Below are 17,062 nucleotides of genomic sequence, written 5' to 3' on the forward strand. Positions count from 1 at the left end.
GAGGATTTGAAAGCCATGTCGGCCATGACAGGTACAAGATCACCTACGTCTCCTTGGCCTCCGGAGTGTCAAAACCTGCAGCTCGAGGGGTCCTCCACACCATCGGCTCTTTTTGCATTGCGTGAATCTCAAATGTCCCCGTTGGGACATGGTATCAACCCTCACAACTCAGTATCAGACCGCTCGGGTCCCAATTACTTCTCTATTAGCGTGGAAAGCCCCGGTAATCCAAGAAGAAGCCGGGAAGCGATATCATACACCCAGCCCCCGGTTTCTAGTCCCAAAGCACAGCTCTTATCCAAAAATAAAGCATTCGACGATTATGTGGGCCTGCCGAAGACAGGGACAGTGGCCGATGACGAACACAGAGAATCTCCGGTATTTCGGCTCTCCTGGAATCCTAGTTTACAGAGACGGAGTCCGATGCCTTCCCGACAGGATGCATCTCCTCTGAAGCAGACGTCTGCTCACGGATGTGGCGTTTCGGTTGAGCGCTGCGCAGAGCTTCTCGAATCCTCTCGTCGGGATGTCATGCTGTTGGATGTGAGGCCTTATGCGCATTTCGCGAAAGGGTCCATCAAAGGATCGCTAAACCTTTGTATTCCGACAACCCTTCTCAAGCGACCCTCCTTCGACACGCAAAAATTGACAAATACGTTCACGAACGAATCTGAAAAGCAGATCTTTGCGGGGTGGAGGAGATGCCGTTATATAATAGTCTATGATGCTGCCACATCAGACATGAAAGACGCCAGTCCGCTGATGAATGTTCTCAAAAAGTTCACTGCAGAAGGGTGGAGTGGTGAGGGTCTAATACTGCTTGGAGGCTTCAGAGCCTTTTCATCACGCTTTCCCACTTTTGTTCAAGGACAGCAAGTTCCGGTATCCGACACACCCGCAGGAAGACCGTCCCGAATGCATATTGATCTTCCAAGTGTCGCTCCTGTCGCAGGTGGCTGTGCCCTTCCTGAGTCCTCCCATGCCGCGATCCCTTTCTTTGGGAACATTCGGCAACATATGGATCTCATCGGCGGTGTCGGTCAGATCCCTCTTCAAGTACCTCACAGTTTTTCGGAATCCAAAAAACGTTTACTCCCTCCTTGGCTGCGCGAAGTGTCAGAGTCCACAGACAAAGGCCGCAAAGTCTCAGAAAAGTTTCTGAGTCTGGAGAAAAAGGAGCTGGAACGTATGAAGAAGGCATTGTCTTACGAGAAGTCTGCCGATGCCTCTACGATAGGTGGCTCTTCGGAAACCTTTCGCGTGGCGGGAATTGAGAAAGGTACAAAGAATAGATATAACGACATTTACCCATTCGATCATTCCAGAGTGAGGTTGCAGAATGTGTCACCCGGAGGCTGCGACTATGTGAACGCGAATCACATGAAAGCAGCTTATAGTGGTAAACATTACATAGCTACCCAAGCACCCGTACCTGATACGTTCAATGTAAGTTTGGGTCCCTTTCTCATGAGCTTTACTACCACTCATAAGCGCACATTTTCACGTGTCGATTACTCATTCGTCTCACAGGACTTCTGGCGCGTTGTTTGGGAACAAGATGTTCGACTGGTGGTTTCTTTGACTGCGGAAGTTGAACGGGGACATGTTAAATGCCATCCTTACTGGGAATCTGGCAATTATGGGCCTTGTCAGGTCAACAACTTTTCTCAGAAATTCATCTATTTGGATGCTCAAGATCCGCAGCCAACTGATATGGAGCTCGACAAGCCGGAAGATTCGGGTAGTCCCTATATCATCGTCAGGCATTTTGGCTTGTCGCACTCATCATTTCCATTTCAACCCTTGCGCGAGGTTACGCAGCTACAATATCCCCATTGGCCTGATTTCGGAACCACATCTCAACCAACACATCTCCTTAAACTTATCGAGCAGTGTGATAAAGTCATAGCAGCAACAACTGGGCCACATCCTGGTTCTCGCGATGGACACGCGAACTCAAGGCCGGTATTGGTGCACTGCAGCGCTGGATGTGGCCGTACTGGGACATTCTGCACAGTGGATAGCGTGCTGGACATATTGAAACGACAACGCAGTGCAGCGCATGCCTCGGGTGGGAATCCGAACCAATGGACCCATACCGACAATGTGGATCTCATCGAAAAAACGGTAGACGACTTTCGAACGCAGAGGCCAAGCATGGTGCAAAATTTGAGCCAGTTTGTTCTGTGTTATGAGAGCGTCTTAGAATGGACAGTTGCCCAGATGGGGAAAGAGCAAGATATAGGAGGTTGCTGAGGGGTCTTTCATTATGATTAGAAGCTTAGATACTGGAGATGTTCATGATAGTGGGCGGCTTGGATATATTTGTTGTTCTATATATCGTCTGCGTACGGGGTTTAGCAATTTAGTTTTGGCCCTCTGTACATCCGTCATTTCCCCCGTCACAATCGTCCCCTTCGAATGAACAGGCACATGTCAGCACAGCGAAGACACTGAAGATTCCCTATCACTGGTCACAATCTTTCAAATTTCCTTCTTCTAGTTAAGCCCTTTGAGTATTTTCCCTGAGAGGCTGCGTATAATATATTGGTTGGCCAAAACGGGTGGAGCCGGAACGCACGGTGGGTGTGCTCTCTACTAGTACATCAAGTATCTAGACGCTTTTATCCTTACGTTTAGTAAGTGCCCTGCCATCTCAAAGCCACATCAGATTCCACCGTCTTGGTTAAACTACAAGAAGATAAATAATCGTAGAAGCCAGAAGGTTGAATGCAAGGTTATGAGACTCTCGATGGGCAGGCAACAGCAGGTAACGATAGCGGCGGCAGCGGCTGCCTTAGATCCAGTTCACTTAAGAGAAGCGAGCAACCCCAAAGCAAACACCGAGCAAAGCTCATCCTGGACTATCCACAAGTCTTTTTGGTTCTATTTAAGGACTATGATATGAGTTATTACTACGTACTAGGTTGTACGAACTCGTTTCAATCCCCTTGAGTGAAATACTTGGCAACCTTTCCGACTCCTCATTTATCAATCAGCCTTAAACAACAGTGTGAATTCAAGTGCCATGATCCTGAACCTTCCGCCAGAACTTATTCAGCTGGTTCTTCAAAAATGCAGCACACCTGCTTTCTTAGAGGCAGCTTTCTCCTGCCGCACTGTTTATGAGATCGCCTCCACTTGCCGGGAGGTTCTTGTGCATCACCTACGGCGAACACCCGGGCTTGTCAATCGAGATCTAAGCTCCCTCAGCTCAAAAGGACTCTTTCGCTTGTTGACAAAGAATGCCTTCCAGCAGTTATATGGTGCGCAATATCATGCAAATCGTGTGACTTATGAATTTGGGAACGATGTTCTTGATGTCAAAGCATCCACCTTTGCAAGTTTCGATCACCAAACTCTTGCTCTTGTCGCGCGCGGCTGGGAGAAGGTCTATCTTTTTCACATTGACCATGGTCATCTCCGACCCTTAAGCGAGGTTAATCTCCCATGCAATCACCCTGGAAAAGGCGAAGTCCTCAAAACTGCGTTTGATGGAAGTGGCGGACTCTATGTCCTTCAGCGCTTTGTACCTGCCATGGATGCAACTGATACAAATGCAAATCATCCATTCATCAAGCAAGCAATGCAGTCCAACATCAACGGAATGCACTACCTCTCATACCATTCCCTCGACTCGCCAGGCGAGCCCGTCCGGGTGTGTACTTTCCCAGATCATGTAAATTACAAGCCACTGGCACTTGCAGCTATGCAAGGCGGTAGCTTTGTAATTTCGTGGCAGCACAATCACGATTATAGCGAGAACGAAGTCGTGCTATACACGACTTCCGTTGATCCGCACAGCAGTGCAAAGTCGGATGTCATCGGTTCGTTTCTCTGTTTCACTTACAGCATGAGTCTTTCGCTAGACCTTCCTGATACTGACGCAACTCTAGATGTTACCTACGATTCTTGCGTCCTTCTGGAAGGTACGAGACAGGGATTCGAAGGAGATAGATTCACCCAGTCTAGAAACACTCAGGGCCGTCTTCTCCCCGGAAAAGGGCCCGTGGTGGGACTTGCATTTAATGACAGATCTAGCCAATTGCTGTATCGCTACCGTGCACAAGCCTTGTACGGATCATTCCAAAAAATCGATATTTTGCCTTTCCCAACTCAGTCTGTACTGTATGAGAACTCATGCCCTGTGCAGTTTTCAGATTCTTTGACTCTGTTATTCAGCATTGGAATACCGTTTTCCGGCACACATGAAACCCGGGTGCAGAATGGTCTCCTAAGATGCCACTGGAAATATCTTTCTTTTGGAATAGCCACCCATCGTGAAGAGGACTGGACTGTTGCATGCCTTCTGAGGTCTGAGGCTGTGTGTCGAGCCAGTAATTGCGAGCATATATTGCATCTTGAGCGCGGACGCCGGTTACCGGATTGGACGATCGTGGCCCGTCTTCGTGGCTTTGAGAATTCGAATACCTCACTCGGTTGCATAGTTGCAGCTTCCAGATTGGGGACACGTATAGCTGTTGCGAACTGGAAAACTGTTTATATCTGGGCGCTGGAGCCAGGCGCGGTGATTGAACAGAATGCAACCGGATTTTACCCAGATTCTTCTTGGCCACCAGGTGTTGAGGTGGTTGATTTGGAGCCTGTATCCATCTCCCTTGGGGCTGTCTGTTTTCAGCTACGCTTTGGTTTAGGTGAAAACGACCTGGTAGCCATTACAGACAGAGGTCTGGTATATTGTGATCTTAACCCGTCCGGAAGTAGCCACAGAACAACATATCAGTTGCGCATGGGAATTGAACCTGGTTCTTGAGGGCTTTTGAGGAAAGTCATACTTATGATCATAATTTGCAGTATTTTGCTAACACTCCTATCCAATCATCTGTCATTGCATGCATCGATATTGAATCGTGACAATTAAGGATCAGAATTAACAATATGTATTATATCAACTGTGAAGTACATGTATAGAACGATAGTTCATAAAACATATTCCACACTTTGTTTCGCCCAATTAATTGTAGCACAATTCCCATTGCACTTCATCATGATATAGACGTACAATGTCAGGAGGCACACCTGGATCGTCTTTCAGATTGCCTATCTCTTTTGATCCTCCTCTCTGGGAGGCGAGTAATAGCAGTGCTAGTCCCCATAATCAAAGGCAAATGCATGATACCACCACAACATTTATTTGCGGCTAGCTGATGCCGGACACGTTCGTACGTTTTAGCATGCCTTTTTCTTTTGTTTAGTTTTCTTTCCCCTTCCTTTCATGCCGGAGCTGCAGAGCGACAGGCGAATCTGGAATCCGAATGTGGCATATGAATTGAGTTTTATGGTGTTCTGGAGGAAATGCATAGCGTCTGGGACGACGACCACATTGATTTGCTAAAAATTAAGACAAGTCTTGGGAATCTGCTCCCAGCAACAAATCTAGCCAAGTAGCACTAGTATACCATGCCTTAGGGAGAACAGTTGATCTACGCAACGGTTTTGTAAAAAATCTACTGGTTTTCCCCGCCGCCAGACATAGCCAGGAATGTGATAATGAGGAAAACCCACCAGTATCTAGATACGTGTTAGACTATACAACTTGCGCGACTCAGAAGGTGGGGGTAAGACGACGGTCAGTGGGACGACCTACTTTTGGAATATAGTTTTCTCGACGACCTCCTCTGTATTTTTGCCATCCGGACCAAGCACGATAGGCTGATTGAGATGTGGGCGTGGACCGGCTTGATTAGACAACAGCTCCAACTTTGGGCTTACAGGCGTAGAAGAAGAAATCGATGAGGTAGACGACAGCAAGTCAACGTAGTAGATTTTGTTGGACGGGCCGACATGAAGCCGGAGCGTTGGCCTGTCGGTCTCGCCCCCTATGAGGGAGGACCTTGAGACGAGTGTCCCTACCCATTGTTTGGTGTTTGTAGACGTAGAGGTGTACAGGCCCAGACGAATCAAGTCATTGGACTCATCCTGCGGTTCGTGATCACCGCACGCGGCGACAATATTCGTTGAAGGGAAGGTGAGTTCTGGTTGCAAGGTGGCCGAATCGTACGAGACGTGAGCAAGGACGGACGGCTCGGGTGACGCTACAGGCCAGCATAGGATCTCGGCTGACAGTGGCTGAGAGGAGGTGGTGGTGGCCGCGGATAGGGAGAATAGGGAGAGCGCAGGAAGGAGATTGAAGTAGAAAGGCCGCATGGTTCCTGAGCTGCAGATGAATAGTAGCTTGATCCGAGGCGAGTTGATGGGGACGCAATTAGAGACAAGGCGAAAACTAGATGTCGAAATAGTAATATTGGAACAGGTATCGGACAATAATTGACACAAGAGGTGATATATTCGGAGATCGAATTCTCGTTGCGCCCTTGCTTTGAGTTTGCTCTGCTGAGGGCAGAGACACCTGGATAAGCGGGAAGTTTCCAGCTTACTTTACTGCATCTATTCAAACTCCGGAGAGCAGCGAGCGGTGGAATCTCAACTAGCGCGGAGAGTTACCCGCTAAACTACTGGATGGATCTGATTCAAGTTCCCCGCATAAGCTCATTATAAACAGATTGAACGCACTGTAGACTAACTTATACTCTCATTTTTTTTTTCGGTCTCCCTTTCGATGCGACTACGTATTGTCCAGGGGAGTTCGAAACATCATGTATGGGTCACTACCAAATCTATGTCATACTGCACAGTAGAATCCAGATGGAAATCATTCGTTGTCAATATTTTGAAAAACCATAATTAGTACCAATTACTACATGTTGCTCTGCTTTCATTTTCCAAGACTTACTGTAGATATATCCACAGTTATTCACAAAAATATTGTCCCATCCCCTGCAGGAAGAAGAAGAAAGTGGGTCAGCCATAAGTACATAGTTCAATCATACTCCTCAAGTACTTTTAACTGGTAGTCGGTTTTAATGAAGGTGGGGGGAGCTCCCAGAATAATAATATATAACTAGTATGCTATCAATTCTGTGTATGTTCTTCCTTCCCCACCACCAGATGATAAATTGGAGCCTGAATCGGTGCGTCCCATCGATCATTTAACCTCTCCTGATTACCCCCTTTGTCCCTCCCTGTTCTCCAATTGCACGTCTATCATTTTTGTCAACCCATCAATCATTTCTTTCGTCCCGCAGGCGCCTCACAAAGTCAGTCAGCTGCAAGTCCACGTCTGAGTCGTAAGCAATCAATTGGCTGCAATACCCATCATTCGCACAAATCATCCCCCCCGCCTCTCCTTCTTTTCTTTCGCCCACCTCTTTACAATTGCCGTGCTTAGATTCGTGCCCCATTATCGTACAGAAATAGACCTTTTCGGTTCGATCATAGTGTCTCTTGCCTTCCCTATTCCAACTCCATGGCTTCTATACCCCAGATGCCTTATCGACGACCCTCTCGGCAGGGTTCTAGGCAGGCGTCGATAGATACGCGGGATGAGATACAGGTCCGCGTAGACCACTACATTGGAATTGATGTTGGGACTGGCAGTGCCCGCGCTTGTATAATCGATAGCAAAGGCGATATTGTCGGCCTAGCCTCTGAGAACATTGGTCTTTGGCAACCTCAACAAGGATATTATGTACGTGTTCATGCTCAAGTTTTCTTGCCCTGTCACTATCGTAAGGCTTTGTGTGGCCTCCGATTGACTCCCTGTCATCCAGGAACAATCTACGAACGATATCTGGCGATGCATCTGTGTAGCTGTTCAGCGCGCAATCAGCCAACACAACATTGATCCAGAGACCGTGAGGGGCATTGGGTTCGATGCGACATGCTCGTTGTCGGTTTTTTCTAACGTTACGAACGAACCGATATCCGTGACGGGTCCCAACTTCAACTCGGACCGCAATGTGATCCTCTGGCTCGATCATCGCCCAGTGGACGAAACCGAAAGAATTAATGCTACGAACCACAATCTGCTCCGCTATGTAGGCGGAAAGATGTCCATCGAGATGGAGATTCCCAAAGTCCTGTGGCTGAAAAACAATATGCCAAAGGAGCTCTTTGATCAGTGCAAATTCTTCGACCTGGCTGACGCCCTGACTTACATTGCCACTGGCGCCGAGCAGAGGAGCTTCTGTAGTGTAGTCTGCAAGCAGGGATATGTTCCTGTAGGTGTTGACGGCAGTGTAAAAGGTTGGCAGGAAGACTTTCTGAACGAAATTGGTCTGGAGGACCTGTCGGAGGATAACTTCAAGCGAATGGGCGGTGTCGACGGGGTGGTGAGCCTTTTTCTTTGATGATCCTATCAATCACACGTGTTACCCCTTTTCCACACCCTACCTGACAATGAGTTTGACGTCTAACTGATGCTCCAGAATGGCGATTATCTTAGCGCTGGTGAACTGGTCGGCACATTGTGTGAGAAGGCTGCCTCTGAGCTGGGTCTGCCCCCGGGGATTGCAATCGGCAGCGGCGTCATCGATGCCTATGCAGGCTGGATTGGCACAGTCGGCGCTAAGGTCGATCTCGAGTCGGAACAGCTGAGCTCTGACATCGCCAAGAACGATAAGGCACAGGCATTCTCTCGCTTGGCCGCTGTCGCTGGAACATCAACCTGCCATCTTGCGATGTCCCCAGATCCTATATTTGTCCCTGGTGTCTGGGGGCCTTACCGCGATACTATCCAGCCGGGATATTGGATGGCCGAGGGCGGCCAATCCGCAACCGGGGAGCTGCTCAAGCATGTTATCGAGACTCACCCCGCGTTCAATCAGGCACTCTCGATCGCTGAGTCGTACAACGCCAATATATATGAATATCTAAACGAGCATCTGAAGGAACTGGCTCATGACCAGAAGGCTCCTAGTATCTCTTATCTGGGCCGACATGTTTTCTTCTACGGTGATCTTTGGGGCAACCGTTCCCCCATTGCAGATCCTGGAATGACAGGTTCTATGATTGGGATCACGAGTGACAAGTCTGTGGATGGGCTCGCTGTTCATTACTATGCCACCCTCGAATTTATCGCGCTACAAACCAGGCAAATTGTGGAGACAATGAACAAAGCAGGTCATCGCATCACCTCCATTTTCATGTCGGGCTCTCAGTGCCAAAATGACATTCTGGTAAAGCTAATAGCATCTGCTTGTGACATGCCCGTGCTTATCCCTCGTTATATTCATGCTGCTGTCTGCCATGGTGCAGCCATGCTGGGTGCCAAAGCCGCTAGTGCTGACGCAGAAGGCAAGACAGAAGATCTGTGGTCTATTATGGACCGCATGAGCAAGCCGGGAAAAAAGGTCGTCCCAACTACGGATGAGACGGAGAAGGCCTTGCTTAACGCCAAATACAAGGTCTTCTTAGAGCAATGTTACAAGCAGCAGGAGTACCGAGCCCTCGTAGATCAAGCCGTGGCCTCGTGGACGTCTTAACTCTCTTTCTCCACTCAAAATTTTCCTTCGCGTTGCGGCAATTATGTTCACTCTCTCCTTTTTACTGAAGGAGGACAGGGGGATTATGACAGGACTTTCGGACAATGTTACTAGCTAGCGTGCATAAGTAGCCGTACAACTTACACGCATCTACCACAAGATATTACGCAGGATATGGGAACAGACTATGAGTAACAGGTAATGGAGGTCTAATTATACAACTTCAATAATGTGGCAGATATACATGTTCGAAAAGCCCCAATCAGCACGCAAATGTTAAACAATCTTGGGCAATCTTGTCAGAGTCTAAAACGCGGGACCAGTAATGCACGCATATCCCTCAGCGAAATTGTCTGCTTCAACCTTCGGGTGGACAGATTTCGAGCCCTCACCTAGAAGTTGACAGGCAGACACACGAATTGAGCTATACTCAAAAAGCCCTCCCACTCCTGGACCTACCGATAGTGTAATACTTCTCGACTGGACTCGAGCCAAGGGCCAGCGTATCGAAACGATCGACACCCATAGTCTCCAAGTTGCTGTAACCAGAGAGATAGAATCCGATCACAACCACGAGGTACGTAAGGACGAGGATAGAGCCCTTGAAATAGTTGCTTTTTCCTTCGCCGTGCACGTAGGAGAGCAAGAAGACACAAAGGATCACGGATACCATGTCCCACTGAGGGAAGATAAGGCTGTAAGGAAAAGGTTTGTTAGCAAGGTTTCTTGCGTTACAGATTGGCTTTAAGGAACAAAAAGTAGGGCAGGATCAAACATACTTGAATGTGTGGCTTAGCAGCTCAGAAGGATCGATGACGCGGGCATAGAGAGCGCTAAATAGAACTAAAGCAGGGATCTGCAAAAGGCAAACCTGAAGAGCGTAGGCTGAACCGATCTCCATGGACAGCGCGATATTGCCGTTCATAGCAAACGAAATAGCGTTCTGTGAGCCAAGATAATGAGTTAATTCGATCATGCTGACAGCGATTATTCAGGACTACATACCAGAAACTCTGTTGTGTTGGGGACCAAGGCAAAGAGCGTGATTCCAAGGAACTTTTCATCGATATCGACACTTTCCAAGACCACATCGACCGTATTCACGAGGATTTCTGCGATGACAGCATAAAGAATAGTAGCTCCCAGAAGTATTATGGAACTTCTCGTTTTACTCCAGTTAGGTGCGTCATGACCGCCGCTAGTATGGCCAGGCTCCAATCCGATATCCTCGCTTTCCTCAAGTAAGGTTTTCACTTGATCGGCGGGGCTTTTAGTCGCTTGACGCGTGCTTGCTTGCTGGGCCACGGGCTTCCTTGTTCGGGCCGCATCTCGAGCGGCAACAGCAGCAGCCGTTGCAGCAACCTCTGTCACCTGACGCACAAGATCCTCATTGTCTTCATTGGACAGACCAGTGAATTTTCTCAGCCTGGGATTGCTATCGTCGCCTTCCGTCCGAGGGGGGACAAGGTATGGCGTTGTGCTCTTTCCTTGCAAAGAGGAGGTAGAATCGGATTGAGCGTTATGATCATTGGGATTATCAGACAGACCGACCTGCTTCAGAGACTGCCCCAGTATGCGCTTGTACAATTGAGAATCCCGAACAGAGCCCTTGGTGATAGAGCCACCAGTGCTCCCAGCCGGAATGTGAGGGAAATCACCGTGTCTAGCTTCGTAGGCAGCTTGCTCGTTCGCGAGAGCTACAGCCTTCTTCTCCTCTACTTCCGTGGCCCAGATGAGAGCAGCGTGGGTTCTCAGCGTGAACCATAATCCAATGACATAGGACAGGAACAAGAATATTGCAGCAAACCACGAATATGGCTGGACTGCCTTTCGGAAAAAACTGTCATTCACCGCCGGTGTTTGAGAGAAGTAACAGCGACGACAATCACTGTCCTCGGTTCCTACAGTGGTAACGCACAAGCGGCAGTTGAGCTCATGCTAAATTCCAGGCTGTCAGCAAAAGTGCTAGATGAACAATCACGCAGAAGACGGTGTCACTTACGCTACCATATATCTGGTAAAAGAGTGTAGGCCCGAATGCAGCAATAACTGCAAACATCAGCATTGTCGACGTGACACCCGCAGACTTCACATTGAACCGCTGGGTCTTGCGCTTGATAGCGCCAAAGCACATGGAAAGCCCCGGAAGAAATAGGATTCCTGCAAAGATGCTACCGATAATGCTGCCCTCAACAAGTTGCCCCTTTCCTTCGGTTAAAGCAACACAGTAAAGATAGACTTCAACTACGGTCGAGAAGAAGGCATTCACAGCTGCACCCATGCCCATGGAGGATTGAGCGGAAATCGATGCAACGGCTTGTCCAATGAAATAGGCCAAAGGAATGATGGAGACAAGCGCAAGCGTGAATATAAGACCTGGGTGCGTGATGGCAGATTGGAGGCCCAGTGTCTCACTGAGAAGAAAGTAGTCAAAAATGACAAATAATACGACACCAAGAAGGTTGATCAAGAAAATATTCGTCCCGCCGACAGTATACTTCCAGTACCTCAATCCCGCTGCGCGATAAGTGCATAGCAGGACGGATGAGGAGGATCCGGGACTGAGTCTGGTGTAGGTGGTGTCGGAATGGTACGACAGAGCCAAGGGGTGACGACGAAGGTGATCAAAAAGGATAATGGTCACACGTCCCATGGGGATCCAGAAGACCAATAGCCAACAAAGCAGCGAGACTAGAAGCATTAGAGGCCCTACGAGAAAGTAGAAAAAGACGAAGAATACGACGCGGCCAAGCGTCCATTCGCCACGACCGAATAGACGCCGCTTAGGATGGCTGAGGGGACTCTCTCGAGGGCTGCCCCTTTGCGTTCGCCCTAGAAGACTATCTTGTTCGCTGGCCGAGTCGATACTGTTTCGTCTTCTCCCGACCAGTGACCGGTTGCGTCGAGGTCCGAAGAACAGCCGGCCATGCTCTAAGTCGCCATTCTGCCACTGTTCGTACTCACTAATGCTGCGGCCTTCACCCTCATCTTCTTCTGCGTAATTTTCGTCCGTGTCCAGACGGACGAAGGAGCCAAACGGATAAATCAAGTACCAAGAAAGCCCCGAGAAGACCCTCCCATATTCTAGTGCACTGGGTGAATATGCGAAGACGAAACAAGCGATAGCACCTGTAAGCGCAGCCAGGGCTAACCACCAGCCAAAAAAAACTGTCCACAAAAGGTTAGTTAAGAACAACAAGTTGCCCACGCGACCACCGGGCGACGAATGAATATCGCCTTCGGCGGTCTTTTCTACCGAGCGGCTCTTTTTGTACAATGCAGGTTTCCAGAGCCTTATTCCAAAAGGGTGAGTTTCGTTGATGGCCTGCTGGCGATCCTTCAGCGTGAAGCTTTCGGCATCACTAGTCTCTGCTTCATCTTCTTCATTGTTATCGTTACTATCAGGGCTCCCACTCTCCGACTGTTCAGCAGAAGGCTCTATTTCCGCGCCCGGATCGGGCAGGCCGATCCCTTCTTCGCTTTCATTTTCGGTTTCCGGTTGAATTAATGGGCTGTTCATGCGGGCATTAATTCTTCGTCGCAGAGTCGAGCTCTGTTTCCTCAAGGGACGTATCCTAGGCGATGACTGGGGATTGGACGCGTGTTGCAGAGCTATATCCTCCTCTACTTCCTGTACATCATCCTCCGTAGAAAATTCCTGCCCCTTGTGAGGTACCTGTCGCTTGGAAGACATACGCCGTGTTACAGATGGTTTCCTCGGTCTGTCCGACTGCAGCGGTGGGGTGGAAGTCGACTGAGAGGTAGGCATGCGACTCGAGCTTTCTGGCTGGCTTTCTTCCAGACGGGGATCAAGGTCCATCCTTGCGGGAGAATCTAGAGTACCTACAGAAGGAGTCAGTCATATTGATCAAGAGGAGTCAAGAAGCAAGCAAGCGTACCATAGTTCCGTCTGGATTGTGTCGCATTCCTCTGACGGCGAGCGGCAGACGACATATCCTCGTTATCGACGTTTGACGATTCGACGGGATCGATGGGATGAGAAGGACCCTGATCCTCCCTTTCCTCGTTGTTTGACATGGTTGGTCAGTTTGTTTCGGGCTCAAATTTCTTAGCAATTTTTTTTTTTTTTCCAGCCCCTTTGACCGTCTTTGTGATGATCTTGGGAAAACAGGGAGGCTGGGGGATGCCAGGAAAAGGATAGTTCGAGAAGCACTAGTAAAAGAGAGTGGCCTGCACTTGAAACAGAAACGGAGATATCTTTCTTTTTACAACATGAACCAAAAACAACTAAGTTACATGTTGAAGTAAGCTCAAGAAAAACAATCCGGGGCGGACAGAAAGCGAGAGGGTAGAGAAGCAGGCGCGAAATGAGAAAAGCAGCTAGCTAGTTAGTTAGATCATGAGATAAGGTCTCACTCGCATCCCCGCAGTCAGCTGAGACCGTGGACATGCAGGTCACAGACGCGACCAAGAAGGATTGCACAATTTCAAAGACGAGTCGAGCAATACTATTCGAAGATGGATGCCGAGAGATTGGCCTGGGTAGGCTGAGGGCTGAAGCTGATTAGCATTTGACTGGAGAACATGTGGATGTGTATCTACTGCGTACCACAGCGCTGACCAGCTACGTAATGCGTGTACCCCCCCGTTACGTACAATACATTTTTCATACGAGATATGGTTTTCCCATAGTATCTGCCTAAGCGACACACTCTCTATCGCTTGCTTCACACTGTTGTGCCGCTGTTCTTTACTATCGGATGAGCTAACTTTAGCGTTAATGTTGTCAACATGGGTATTGGGAGTGGTTGCAGTGTGATCTTTTTAACAGTTCTGGTGGAGTGGCTTACCCACCCTACTAGGTAACCAGATAGTATTACATCACATGACTTGCGGAGCTAGCCACAGGCCTTGTGGCTGGTGTCTCTTCGAAGCGCTCTGCTGATATCAGCTAGTAACCTAGTTAGTTACTTCGGGTTACCTCACCTACCTACCTAAACTAACAGCTAACTGCGGTACCTATCCCGCAAGAGCTCTCTCGACCCAACTGCCATCACCACTCCTCTCATCACCTTCCCTGTTCCTCACTCTTCGACTATCTTCTTTCTCTTTCTCTGATTCGATAAAAAGGACCCTATCTGCTCCTGGGATCGCTCCATACTAAATACATCGCCGACGTCCAGTCTTTCGTGTTTCACGTCTCGCTGTGGCCGTATCAAGGAGCGTCATTCCTGGCTGTCCATCATGGCGCTCGACAACTATTATCGCAATAAGATTGAGAGCATGAAGCTCGAAATCATCCAGGGTCAGGCTGTCTTACGGAGACTGGAAGCACAGCGCAATGACTATAATTCGAGGGTGCGGTTACTTCGGGAAGAACTCGGCTTGCTTCAACAGCCTGGTTCCTATGTCGGGGAGGTAGTCAAAGTGATGAGCACCAAGAAAGTCCTCGTCAAAGTGCATCCCGAGGGCAAATATGGTAAACCCCCTCTGCAGATTTGCTTAGCTCGAGTCTTTGCTTGCTCAACTCCGTGCGTCCCTTACTAACTTCTCTTGCGACGCTACAGTGGTGGACATTGCGGATGGCGTTGATATCAGCAAGCTCACTGTAGGAAAGCGAGTCGCTTTACTCTCGGATTCCTATAAGTTGGAGAAGATGCTACCCTCGTCGGTTGACCCGCTGGTGTCGCTAATGATGGTCGAGAAAGTGCCTGACAGCACGTATGACATGATCGGTGGACTTGACCAGCAGATCAAGGAGATCAAGGAAGTCATCGAGCTTGGTTTAAAACATCCGGAGTTGTTCGAGTCGCTTGGTATCGCACAACCGAAGGGAGTACTCCTCTACGGACCGCCAGGAACCGGCAAAACCCTGCTTGCCCGAGCGGTAGCCCATCACACCGATTGTCGGTTCATCAGAGTGAGCGGATCGGAATTGGTGCAAAAATACATCGGTGAAGGTAGCCGCATGGTTCGCGAGCTATTCGTAATGGCTCGAGAACATGCTCCGAGTATCATATTCATGGATGAGATTGATAGCATTGGATCCAGCCGCATAGACTCGGCGGGTTCGGGTGATTCAGAGGTACAACGGACGATGCTTGAGCTCCTCAATCAACTGGACGGATTTGAACCTACCAAGAACATCAAGATCATCATGGCCACCAACCGGCTTGACATCCTGGACCCGGCCTTGTTACGTCCTGGCCGGATTGACCGGAAGATTGAGTTCCCTCCGCCGTCGTGAGTATCCCTTGTGACTTGGCTCTTATCGGGTGAAGCTTATGTTACGTTTTACTGATCAATTTCCTTCTTTCAGGGTGGAGGCTCGTGCCGATATTCTGCGAATCCACTCGCGGTCAATGAACTTGACGCGAGGCATCAACCTAACGAAGATTGCGGAGAAGATGAACGGATGTTCTGGAGCTGAGCTGAAGGGTGTGTGCACGGAAGCAGGCATGTACGCTCTGCGAGAGCGGCGAGTACACGTTACGCAAGAGGATTTCGACCTAGCCACCGCCAAGATCCTCAACAAGCACGACGACAAAGAAGTCGCGGTCTCTAAGCTTTTCAAGTAAAGATGAGTTTGCGTGTGAATAGTACCAGGTTACTACAGCAAGAACTATGGCGTTTAGTTTCGATGTCCTCTGATGGCCGCCTCGGCGACGTCGCCACATATGTTTGCCGATCATGACACCCATACTTAATCTTTCTCAGTATCCCTGTTGAAGGACAGGTCTGTTTGTGTGTGACGTTGAGGTCTAAGATGAGCCTTCCTGTTCGCATACAGTATCGTAATCGAGGGTTTGTTGGCAGTTGGGTGGACGCAAAGGATAACTCCCAGATTCGGCTATACTAGGCATAGGATTTTGCGAATTGTGTATCTACACCCTGAGACTGAATAGTTGGTTGGATTGGGCCCTCGGCTTGCGAGGACAATCATCAAGACTCCGGAAGGGTAAGGCGTAGCAAACAATTGAAGTGTATCTTCCATTGGATTCTTAAGGGATGATCATCTCGTCATCCCCTTCCAATAGAGACTGGCATGGCCTACTTTGTAGTACTCAGACGATACTTTGCTACGTGATTACAGTATCTAGTTGGTCTTAAGTCTGACATTGCCTATTGGCAGATGAAAGGACGAACTACATGGTGCACCAATCATCATATCATGGATCTCATTCATGCCCAATACCTTGCCTAACCCGGTGAGATGTGCTACACTCGCCTCCCTTATGCCCGGATGCTTGTATGACGTATGCCGTGTGGAAAGGGAACTTCTATTAGGATAAATGCCTAGCCGTGCTTCTTCAAAGCAGATCAAAGGGGAGGAGGGTGAGGTTTTAGTGGTATGTCATCAAGATACGTGCAGTATGGCTGTTTACCTACCTCTTTTGTGATAGCAAGAGTTTCTTTGGGCTTGTGAGGGAAGTACAGATCAGCTAGTGAGTACTAGTACTGTGCGCTGCAGTGACCGACTAGATGGGGCAGGAAGTGAGCTCAACTAACCGCCAAGAATCCACTACGTACTCGTAGTTTACTTATGTACTATTATGTACCATGCCGAAGTCTACTCTGTCTGTCCATCGCCAGGAATTCTGTGCAACATCAGGCTTGGCAGAGGGATGGGCAACATGGATTCGGCGACAGCCAAGCCGCCAAGAGGGACCTGGAATAAGTAGGGTCCGCAGGGGAGGAAGTTTGACTGCGAGGGGATAGGCGGATATAGTAAAAGTCGTAAAAGACACGTATAATCA

The 17,062-nt window shown here is 48.9% G+C and overlaps 6 protein-coding genes across 6 annotated transcripts; 4 read left to right on the plus strand and 2 right to left on the minus strand.

Moving 5' to 3' along the window:
* Positions 1-15: 15 nt before the first annotated feature.
* Positions 16-2,256, plus strand: An14g00130 (uncharacterized protein; the record flags this gene model as incomplete). Its single annotated transcript, XM_059744006.1, has 2 exons — positions 16-1,446; positions 1,531-2,256. 2 exons carry the CDS (start codon positions 16-18, stop codon positions 2,254-2,256), a joined length of 2,157 nt encoding a protein of 718 aa, XP_059602220.1.
* Positions 2,257-3,028: 772 nt separating this feature from the next.
* An14g00140 (hypothetical protein) lies at positions 3,029-4,774 on the plus strand (the record flags this gene model as incomplete). The annotated part of the gene is made up of 2 exons (XM_059744007.1): positions 3,029-3,827; positions 3,897-4,774. 2 exons carry the CDS (start codon positions 3,029-3,031, stop codon positions 4,772-4,774), a joined length of 1,677 nt encoding a protein of 558 aa, XP_059602221.1.
* Positions 4,775-5,468: 694 nt separating this feature from the next.
* On the minus strand, positions 5,469-6,168 carry An14g00150 (uncharacterized protein; the record flags this gene model as incomplete). The annotated part of the gene is made up of 2 exons (XM_001400607.3): positions 5,469-5,532; positions 5,609-6,168. The coding sequence occupies 2 exons, from the start codon at positions 6,166-6,168 to the stop codon at positions 5,469-5,471; spliced, it is 624 nt and encodes a 207-aa protein (XP_001400644.1).
* A 1,159-nt stretch (positions 6,169-7,327) lies between these two features.
* An14g00160 (uncharacterized protein) lies at positions 7,328-9,344 on the plus strand (the record flags this gene model as incomplete). The annotated part of the gene is made up of 3 exons (XM_001400608.3): positions 7,328-7,549; positions 7,632-8,192; positions 8,289-9,344. 3 exons carry the CDS (start codon positions 7,328-7,330, stop codon positions 9,342-9,344), a joined length of 1,839 nt encoding a protein of 612 aa, XP_001400645.1.
* A 306-nt stretch (positions 9,345-9,650) lies between these two features.
* Positions 9,651-13,382, minus strand: An14g00170 (uncharacterized protein; the record flags this gene model as incomplete). The annotated part of the gene is made up of 6 exons (XM_059744008.1): positions 9,651-9,736; positions 9,804-10,039; positions 10,124-10,287; positions 10,350-11,282; positions 11,347-13,187; positions 13,244-13,382. The coding sequence occupies 6 exons, from the start codon at positions 13,380-13,382 to the stop codon at positions 9,651-9,653; spliced, it is 3,399 nt and encodes a 1,132-aa protein (XP_059602222.1).
* A 1,167-nt stretch (positions 13,383-14,549) lies between these two features.
* On the plus strand, positions 14,550-15,883 carry An14g00180 (uncharacterized protein; the record flags this gene model as incomplete). The annotated part of the gene is made up of 3 exons (XM_001400610.3): positions 14,550-14,784; positions 14,873-15,548; positions 15,625-15,883. 3 exons carry the CDS (start codon positions 14,550-14,552, stop codon positions 15,881-15,883), a joined length of 1,170 nt encoding a protein of 389 aa, XP_001400647.1.
* Between the last annotated feature and the right edge of the window lie 1,179 nt (positions 15,884-17,062).

Source organism: Aspergillus niger, assembly GCF_000002855.4.
Source record: "Aspergillus niger supercontig An14".
NCBI classification, from domain to species: Eukaryota; Fungi; Ascomycota; class Eurotiomycetes; order Eurotiales; family Aspergillaceae; genus Aspergillus; species Aspergillus niger.